The following is an 11,150-nucleotide window of genomic DNA, read 5'->3' on the forward strand; positions in this document are numbered from 1 at the left end:
ACACTAATACACCACCAGTGTGTTACAGGGCCGAGAATGATCTTCCACACAAATCATATTTGCTCTCTAAGGATCCTTACATGCAGAGAAACAGGTGGACTACAATCTGTAATTGAAAAACTACACAGTGCTCCTGTATGGTCAGTGTAGCTGAGTGAATGGACAGTGAAGAGTAGAAACAAGGATGTGGTCATAATGTTATGACTGGACTATGTGTGTGTGTGTGTAAGAGAGAAAACATGATTCTATTATATCTTTTAATTTTTATACGTTTTAAGTGCAGATCCAGTCAGGTGTGTGGTAATGGATAAATATTGGGCAATTATATTTAATCTTGAACCTAGGGGGTTGAGCACTTTGGCTTGTTGTTGTGGTACTCTCCCAGGGCTGTGAGGAGAGTAGAAATAGGCATGCTGGGTTGGGGAGTTAGAGAATATCAATAAGACATTTAGTAGGAGCTCATGTCTGCTGCAGTGTCCTCCCTTCACCTCTCTGCGGTAGTCCTACTGCTGTGGTCAGTGCGTGGGACATTTGGGGAGGAGAGCTGTGTGTATCTGGACAGTGCGCAACATCTGGACAAGGTTGGACTGTCTCAGGAAGGAGATGTGGTCATTGGAGCTCTTTTCAATGTCTACATCCTGCCAGGAATTCTGGACCTGAGCTTCACCAAACAACCTGACCTTCAGTCATGCTCAGAGTGAGTTGATAGTGGGGATAAAATAAATAAAATTATATTTGAAAAACAATTGACATTATGACCCTTATACTGTAGCTCTATACAGGTGATACTGTACCCTGGTCAGATTTCAGTGGAAGACAAAAGAGCAAGATGTTTGTTTGACCACTATAACTTTTTTTTCAGTAGCAATGTTTGCTCATGTTAGATGCAGAATACAAACAGCAAACAACATATGTTCCTTTAATGACTGTTTTGTACTATTGGTGTTATTGAATTCTGTTGATAAGAATGGAGGGAATATCTGTAGGTTGAAATATTGGCTCTAAAGCTGATGCTGATGGATGCATCAGCAATGATCATTTTGTGCACTGATTATATGTGTATATAGTTATTATTGTGGGATTGATTTTGGTGTGTTTTATTACTGTCTGAACATTTCATGTTGAGCACACCAATGAAACTGGTTAACATTGACTGGGATTTGCATTACATTTCATTATAAGTTTAATAGATTTTCTATCTCTTGTAAAGTGGGTAATACTGAGCACCCAAGGTTTTGATCCTCCAGTCACAATTTTGCTTAACATGTAAGGGTTACATGTCATAAATCCATGTGGAAAAGTTTCAGAGAGCATGGGTATTTTTTTATGTGGTTTTACACAACATTTTATGGATTATGGTGATTTCTTTGGGAATCTCACAATGTCTTCATTAATTCTTTTTCCTGTCATGGGATGCAAATAACAGACTCTCTCACACAGCATATGCCAATATGGGATTCCCATCAGTTTCTACTTTATTATATCACTGATAGTGAAAGTAGGAGCTTTTACAGAACATTTTACAGGAGAAGAAAAAAAAACAACTTTTAATTAAAATAATGCAACATTTTACTCCATTATTATGTAGCATTCCTAGTGGTCTGATAATTTTACGTTTTTGAAAAGAATTTTTCCTATATGTTAAAATACAAAATAATTAGTTTCAGACAAAAAATAAATCAGTCTTAAAATTTTTTAGTTGTTAACATACTGAACAGCCCAGAATATAGTAAATCAACTGTGATAATGGAACTGAAACTGAAATTTTATGATTTTTGAAGAAGAAATTTGATTTATTGTTTATGCTGAAACAAAGTCTTCCAAAAAGAAAAGGAAATAACCCTTTAAATATACATTATTCAAATGTGATTTTGGCCTGTTTCTACTAGTCCATATAAATTTATCAATGTAAAATTCTGTGGTGTTTTTAAATTATGTTAAAAAAGAAAAAAATATAGATAAAATGACTTATTCCAGCTATATATAGTTATTACCTGCTTTATTGCTCTGTGATAACACAGAAATATCTGATATATATATATATATATATATATGACCTACAAAGTAATCTTATGTTTATAATCAAGAACTGAAGTGCACATATTTGTACAGTGTATACAGCTATATATATATATACATATTATGCAAGCCAAACAGGAAATATTTAATGAACTTTGATATATATAGAATGAACGCTGATATATATAGAATGAAAGTTGATATATATAGAATGAACTTTGATATATATAGGATGAACGCTGATATATATAGAATGAAAGTTGATATATATAGAATGAAAGTTGATATATATAGAATGAACTTTGATATATATAGAATGAACACTGATATATATAGAATGAACTTTGATATATATAGAATGAACTTTGATATATATAGAATGAAAGTTGATATATATAGAATGAACTTTGATATATATAGAATGAACACTGATATATATAGAATGAACACTGATATATATATAATGAACTTTGATATATATAGAATGAACGCTGATATATATAGAATGAACTTTGATATATATAAAATGAACGCTGATATATATAGAATGAAAGTTGATATATATAGAATGAACACTGATATATATAGAATGAACGCTGTTATATATAGAATGAAAGCTGACATACAGGGGTTGGACAATGAAACTAAAACACCTGGTTTTAGACAACAATAATGTATTAGTGTGGTGTAGGGCCTCCTTTTGTGGCCAATACAGCAGCAATTTGTCTTGAGAAAGTCCTGCACAGTGGTCAGAGGGATTTGAAGCCATTCTTCTTGCAGGATAGTAGCCAGGTCACTACGTGATGCTGGTGGAGGAAAACGTTTCCTGACTCGCTCCTCCAAAACACCCCAAAGTGGCTCAATAATATTTATATCTGGTGACTGTGCAGGCTATGGGAGATGTTCAACTTCACTTTCGTGTTCAACAAACCAATCTTTCACCAGTCTTGCTGTGTGTATTCGTGCATTGTCGTCCTGATACACGGAATCGCCTTCAGGATACAATGTTTGAACCATTGAATGCACATGATCCTCCAGAATGGTTCGGAGGTCCTTGGCCATGATCATTCTATATATATCAACTTTCATTCTATATATATCAAAGTTCATTCTATATATATCAGCGTTCATTCTATATATATCAACTTTCATTCTATATATATCAAAGTTCATTCTATATATATCAAAGTTCATTAAATATTTCCTGTTTGGCTTGCCATAATATGTATGTATATATATATATATATATATATATATATATATATATATATATATATATATATATATATATATGATTTTTGCTCAGTTTCCAGGAAAGTCCAGTGCAGTGGGCTCAGGCTGTGGTTTTTGCAGTGAAGGAGATTAACAGAAACCCCTCTTTGTTGCCGGGGGTTCTTCTGGGCTACCATATCATGGGCAGCTGCACACGTCATCCATTCAGCCTCAGAGCTGCAATGTCCATGATCAGTGGCAACGGTACATGTAGGGCCACACGACCCGTCAAACTCATCATCGGAGACTCTTCATCCACCCAGTGCATCATCCTCTCAAAAAGTCTCAGCTCACTGCACATCCCAATAGTGAGTCACATGCTGGAACAGAAAGGAATATAATGAGAGAATAAGTACCATGTCAGGATTCCAAATCTTGGAATGTTTTCTATAATGTAAAGCCAATTTAGCTGTAAATGTTAGATTTTGCATCATATAAAGATTAACAGCTAATAAGTGATGAATGAAATTGTAAATATCGTATGCAATGGTATACACTGGTCAGCCACAATATTATGAACACCTCCTTGTGTTTATATTCACTTTCCATTTTATCAGCTCCACTGACTGCATAGGAGCATTTTGTAGTTCTGCAGTTACAGATTATAGTTCATCTGTTGCTCTGCATAATTTTTGTGCACATTTCATCATTTTCTACCCTGATCAAGGACCAAAAAATAGTGATTTGGGTGGAAGATCATTCTCAGTGCTGCAGTGCCACTGAAAAAGTGGTGGTGGCGTGTTAGTGTGTGTTGTGCCGGTATGAGTGGATTAGACACAGCAGTGCTGCTTAAGGTTTTAGCACCCCCATTGTAACTGCTGGGCTGAGAATAGTCCACCAAACAAAAATTTCCAGTCAGCAGCATCCTGTGGACAATGGGTTATGACCACTAATTAATAAAAAAACTAGAGGATGACCAACACAAAATGTGCATCAAGAGCTACTCTCTCTGACCTTTTGTAATATTTTGGCTAACTGGTGTATATATATATGTGAGTAGTAATAGTGTGTAGAGCAATATGTATATATCCTATATTTACTGCACTAATATACAAGGCAATATTTTCACTTGTTTTTTTCAAGACACAAGAGATTTAATTTGATTCATGTAACATCTTTCTATGTTTAACATGCTGATATTTTATATTTTTGTTATCCTCCTCATTCCCCTAAAGATAAGCTACATCGCCACATGTGCATGTCTCAGCAACAGATGGGAACTTCTTTCGGACAATCCCTAGTGATGAGTACCAGGCCCGCACCATGGCACTGATGGCCAGACGCTTTGGCTGGACATGGGTGGGAGCCGTGGTGGCCGACAACGATTATGGCCTTCTGGCTGTCCAGGTGTTTCAGGAGGAAACCAAAGGCACAGGGATTTGCCTGGCCTTTGTTAAGACACTATTTTGGGAGCGCCTGGCCAAGGATGTGGACCGGGCGGCAACAGCTGTTCAGACCTCGACTGCTCGCGTCATCCTGGTGTTTGCTTGGTATGTGGATGTGGAGGTGTTCCTCATGGAACTTGTTCATAGGAATGTGACTGACCGCCAGTTCCTGGCCAGTGAGATCTGGAGCACTAGTGGATGTCTACTTAGCAACCCCATGCTCTACAGCATTGCAAAAGGCACACAGGGAGTGGCCATCAGGAGTGCTCCCATCCCAGGGTTCAAGAAACACCTTCAGAAGCTCCACCCTTCTAGATACCCTGAAGATTCGCTTCTCAGGGTCCTGTGGGAGAAGACTTTTAGCTGTGACCCAGCTGGATCTCAAAGCATTTTACCACCATGTAATGGGACAGAAACCCTGGAGGGTATTGAGAATAGTTTCACAGATGTTTCCAATCTCAGAATAACCCACAACGTGTACCTAGCAGTTTATGCAGCTGCCCATGCACTTCACTCCCTGCTAGCCTGCACTGCACCTGATTCCTCTGACCCCACCAAGACCTCAGGTTGCTCCTCTCCAGTGATGCTCTACAAAGCATGTAAGGCAGTTCCTCTTAATGTATAATGTAGACTTTTAACGGAAATATTTGATCAAGATGGATGTTTCTCACTCTTTCCTCTTAATGTGATTTGGTTTTAGAGGACATTTTACAAACCAGATTCCAAAAAAGTTGGGACACTGAATAAATTGTGAATAAAACTGAATGCAATGATGCGGAGGTGCCAACATCTAATATTTTATTCAGAATAGAACACAAATCACAGATCAAAAGTTTAAACTGAGAGAATGTATTATTTTAAGGGAAAAATATGTTGTTTCAAAATTTTATGGCATCAACAAATCCCAAAAAAAGTTGAGACAAGGCCATTTTTTACCACTGTGTGGCATCCCCACTTCTTACAACACTCAACATATGTTTGGGGACAGAGGAGACCAGTTACTCAAGTTTAGAAATAGGAATGCTCTCCCATTCATGTCTAATACAGGCCTCTAACTGTTCAATCGTCTTGGGCCTTCTTTGTCGCACCTTCCTCTTTATGATGCGCCAAATGTTCTCTATAGGTGAAAGACTGCAGGCTGGCCATTTCAGTACTCGGATCCTTCTACGTAACCATGATGTTGTGATTGCTGCAGAATGTGGTCTGGCATTATCTTGTTGAAAAATGCAGGGTCTTCCCTGAAAGAGATGACGTCTAGATGGGAGCATATGTTGTTCTAGAACCTGAACATAGTTCTCTGCATTAATGGTGCCTTTCCAGACATTCAAGCTGCTCATGCCACAAGCACTCATGCAACCGCATACCATCAGTGATGCCGGCTTCTGAACGGAGCGTTGATAACAACTTGGGTTATCCTTGTCCTCTCTGGTCCCGATGACATGGCGTCCCAGTGTTCCATAAAGAATTTCAAATCGTGACTCATCTGACCACAGAACAGTCTTCCATTTTACCACACTCATTTTAAAAGACCCCTGGCCCAGTGCAAATGTCTGAGCTTGTGGAGCTTGCTTAGAAAAGGCTTCCTCTTTGCACTGTAGAGTTTCAGCTGGCAACGGCGGATGGCACAGTGGATTGTGTTCACTGACAATGCTTTCTGGAAGTATTCCTGAGCCCATTCTGTTATTTCCTTGACAGTGGCATTCCTGTTTGAGGTGCAGTGACGTTTAAGGGCCCGGAGATCACGAGTTTTATTGCCTTGACCCTTACGCACAGCAATTGTTCCAGATTCTCTGAGTCTTTTGATGATGTTATGCACAGCTGATGATGATAACTTAAAAGTTATAACAATCATGTTGTCAATTGACCTAATTAGTGTTAATTGGTCTTCCAGCTGTTCGTTATATGCTCAATTTCCTTTTTTCTGCCACTTATTGCTGCTTGTCCCAACTTTTTTTGGGATTTGTTGACACTGTGAAATTTTGAATCAACATATTTTTCCTTTAAAATGATACATTTACTCAGATTAAACTTTTGATCTGTCATCTATGTTGTATTACGAATAAAAATTGACATTTGCTATCTCTACATCATTGCATTCAGTTTTTATTCACAATTTGTTTAGTGTCCCAACTTTTTTGGAATCCGGTTTGTAAGCTGACCAAGCTAATGCTAGCTTATTTGTTTAAGCCAGAAAATCAGTGATTTCATTAGCATTCAAGATTAGTTATTATTGCAGGTCATAATTTTGTAATGCATAACAGTGATGTTTTATTTCACTTGAATTTACCTTTGTATATTTTGTAATCTCCCACTTCTGTTCTAGATTTTAGAGCACCTTAAGCTGGTAAACTTTACCACTCAGCTCGGGGAGAAGTTTTATTTTGAAGATGGGGAGACTCCGGCAGTTTATGACTTGGTGAACTGGCAGAGAGAACCTGGGGGAACCCTGCAGTACATCCCCATTGGCCGAGTGAAGGGTTCTCAACTTATCATTAATGAGTCTGCTATCATTTGGCCAGGGAATTCAAACAAGGTGAAAGTGCTAACACAGGACACCAAGATCACTGATAAAGTCTGAAATATAGATTGAAAACTAGATATGCAATTTATTGGATATTATTTTGTCAGATTTTATAAATTCCTACTTGGTCAGAACTGCAAATTACCTACAGATTAAGTAATTAAAATATCTACAACTACTGACACTAATGTAATCATGGTAAAAGCATACACGATTTCCCTTAATCCTAACCTAAAGATTTAACTGCAGAGCCCAGAAAGATAGAAGGCAGTGTTTTGTATATTTATCCTTAATGGAAAACTGTGCTGGCCTCACAGCACTTCTTTGGGTAAATAACAGAGACTTTGAGTTTATGCACTGAAACAGTGCCACCAGTGGATGGGGGCTAACTTAGTAAATATAAAATTAAAATTTGTGAAAAAGTGTCCTCAACACACAAATGACAACATTGTAGTAGGTATGGTCTTTTAGTAGTTCATTTAATGTTTAGTACTGCAATAATGTTGTTCAAACCTTGGAAATATATTGTCAGTAATATCAGCCAAATGTTTCTATGTTTTTGTATTAATTTGGGCTGGTATGTTGGTGCAGCAGGTAGTGTCGCAATCAAACAGCTGCATGAATTAATTAATGAATTAATGTATTATTTGGTTAACACTGAATACAGTCCGGGCGGCACGATGGCGCAGCAGGTAGTGTCGCAGTTGTGGGTTCGATTCCCGCTCCGGGTTACTGTCTGTGAGGAGTTGGTGTGTTCTCTCCGTGTTTGCGTGGGTTTCCTCTGGGTGCTCTGGTTTCCTCCCACAGTCCAAAAACACATGTTGGTAGGTGGATTGGCAACTCAAAAGTGTCCGTGAGTGAATGTGTGTGAGTCTGTGTTGCCCTGTGAAGGACTGGTGCCCCCTCCAGGGTGTATTCCCGCCTTGCACCCAATGATTCCAGGTAGGTTCTGGACCCACCGCAACCCTGAACTGGATAAGCGGTTACAGATAATGAATGAATACAGTCCCAACCATGTATTTAAAAGTTATGTATAATGCAAAATGCATAATTCATTCATTCATTCATTCATTATCTGTAACCGCTTAATCCAATTCAGGGTCGCGGGAAAATGCATAATTATACTTTTTAAATGTACATTGGTCACACAGCTTCAGGCCCTGTGGTTGTGGATTCAAGCCACACTTTGACTGTCTGTGAGGAGTTTGGTGTGTTCTCCCCGTGTCCATGCTGGTAGGTGGATTGGCTACTTTAAAATGTCCATAGGTGTGAATGAGTGCTGCCCTGCGAAAGACTGATGCCCCCTCCAGGGTGTGTTCCTACTTTGCAGCCAGTGATTCTGTGTAAGCTCTGGATCCACCACAATCCACCACTGCCTGAACTGGATAAGCAGTTGTAGACAACGAATGAATGAATGAATGTACATCAGTCTAGATAATAATTACAACTTTACTCCAAATATACTTAGATATTTCCATATAATTGTCAGAATATACTTAAATAAAATTGTGAATAGTATATCACTGATAAGTACATAAAAAAATAAAATGCCTTAAATGAATTATACTAAAACACACTTAAATAATAATAAACTTCTTTTTTGTAAGGGGAATGTAATTATTTTTAAACTTATTGGCATATCCTGTCCTGTCCAGGTAATCAGACAAATATAGACCCCATTCATTTGTTTTATTTCCTGTTTCCAGTTTCCTATTTGTCAGAAATATTCAAGTTATTTTTCAGAATAAAATATTCATGTTATCATAATTTTCAGGATATTTGTTTTAGAATATTCTAAGGAAAAGCTAAAGAGTTCTGTATGCACTTCCAGATTTCAGGCTTAGCAACCAGTTGCATTTTTCTGCTTCTATGATTCAAGTAATTCCCAATATATTTAGTGGCGTTGTGGTCTGTATAGACCTGAATTGTGATTATTTAACCCTAATCTATTTTTAAAGGCTCTTCAGAATGTTACCACTGCCCTCCAGAGTTCTGGTCCAATAGCCTCCGGACAGCATGTATCCCCTGTGAGGTTGAGTACCTTGCTTTCAATGACACTATGGGCATCACCTTGACAACCGTGGCTGTATCTGGTGCCGTGACAACTGCAACAGTGGCTATTGTTTTCCTATACCACAGGCAGACTCCTATTGTTAAGGCGAACAATTCTGAGCTGAGTTTCCTGCTCCTGCTATCACTTAAACTCTGCTTCCTATGCTCACTTGTGTTTGTGGGTCAGCCCTCGGTGCGGGCTTGCAGTGTGCAGCAGGCAGCATTTGGCATCAGCTTTGTGCTCTGCATCTGCTGTATCCTGGTCAAGACCATTGTGGTTCTTGTGGCCTTCCGTTCAGCCAGGCCTGGATCTGCATCCCTTATGAAGTGGTTTGAACCAGGACAGCAAAGAAGGAGTGTTCTGTTCTTTACTTGCATCCAGGTGATCATCTGCACTGTATGGCTGTCTCTCAAGCCACCCTTACCTCATCACAACTTTGGCATTCAAAGATCCAAGGTTATTTTTGAGTGTATGGTGGGCTCAGTGGTGGGCTTCTCCCTGGTGCTGGGTTACATTGGCCTGCTGGCCGCAGTCTGCTTCTTTCTGGCCTTCTTTGCCCGGAAGCTTCCAGACAATTTCAATGAGGCCAAATTCATTACCTTTAGCATGCTGATATTCTGCATTGTTTGGATTACCTTTGTGCCAGCATATGTCAGTTCCCCAGGAAAGTACAGTGTTGCTGTGGAAATCTTTGCCATTTTGGCCTCCAGCTTTGGCATCCTGGTCTCTATATTTGCCCCCAAATGTTACATTATTTTATTGAGACCGGAAAAAAACACCAAGAAATTCCTAATGGGTAAAGCTCAATAGAGAATGTACTTAGTTTTAATAATACTATATAAATATACATTGTGCATTATGCAGTATGACTGTATAAGTGCTATTACTTAAGTGTTATATTATATAATTATTAATTGTACATAGAAAAAAATTGTTTGTGTTCTTCGTAGAGGATGAGTTAACATATTTTCAATTAGAAAATCAATAAAGCTTTAAATTGTTGCATTTAACTCTGTACTCATTGATCACATCTTCAGCTGTATATACTGTACGATTATGTGTACTTCAGTTCTTGATTATAAACATAAGATTACTTTATAGGTCATATATATATATATATATATATGTATAAAAGAAAATCAAATAAATGAAAAGCTTTGCTTGATTGCACGTTTCTTTGTTATTGTAGACATATTTTTGACATAACTAAGTGCAAATTTGAGCAGCATTGAATTACTACATATGGTAGCCAATTGAGGGCGGCACGGTGGCGCAGCAGGTAATGTCGCAGTCACACAGCTCCAGGGGCCTGGAGGTTGTGGGTTCGATTCCAGCTCCGGGTGACTGTCTGTGAGGAGTTGGTGTGTTCTCCCCGTGTCCGCGTGGGTTTCCTCCGGGTGCTCCGGTTTCCTCCCACAGTCCAAAAACACACGTTGCAGGTGGATTGGCAACTCGAAAGTGTCCGTAGGTGTGAGTGTGAATGTGTGTGTGTCTGTGTTGCCCTGTGAAGGACTGGCGTCCCCTCCAGGGTGTATTCCCGCCTTGCGCCCGATGATTCCAGGTAGGCTCTGGACCCCCCGCGACCCTAAATTGGATAAGCGGTTACAGATAATGGATGGAATGGTAGCCAATTGATCTATATAATTAATGTGATTTTTTTTTCTTAAGAAGGTACATAAATGATCCATAAGAACCATAGAGTCAATATGTTATACTGGTACCAATTTGGGTTCGTTCTTATTTTTAAATATACAGTGAAATAACTGCCTTTATATTTAGGCCTTTGGGAATGATATTTGAATAATGCCCATTGCACAGTTACTTTATGTCTACTAAACCAATATTTTATTTATAAACCAACTTTATTCTTTCGTGAGTCATTTACAAGTTTCTGACCACT

General features: G+C 38.5%; 1 protein-coding gene across 1 annotated transcript; it reads left to right on the forward strand.

Annotated features, from left to right (window-relative positions):
* The first annotated feature begins 461 nt into the window (after positions 1-461).
* On the forward strand, positions 462-10,060 carry olfcr1 (olfactory receptor C family, r1). Its single transcript, XM_066684464.1, is given in 7 exon segments — positions 462-697; positions 3,326-3,599; positions 4,467-4,504; positions 4,506-5,295; positions 7,000-7,248; positions 8,904-8,913; positions 9,156-10,060. Coding segments are annotated over 7 exon segments (2,502 nt in total).
* Positions 10,061-11,150: the final 1,090 nt, after the last annotated feature.

The sequence above is a fragment of the Hoplias malabaricus genome, chromosome 11 (genome assembly GCF_029633855.1).
Source record: "Hoplias malabaricus isolate fHopMal1 chromosome 11, fHopMal1.hap1, whole genome shotgun sequence".
NCBI lineage: Eukaryota > Metazoa > Chordata > Actinopteri > Characiformes > Erythrinidae > Hoplias > Hoplias malabaricus.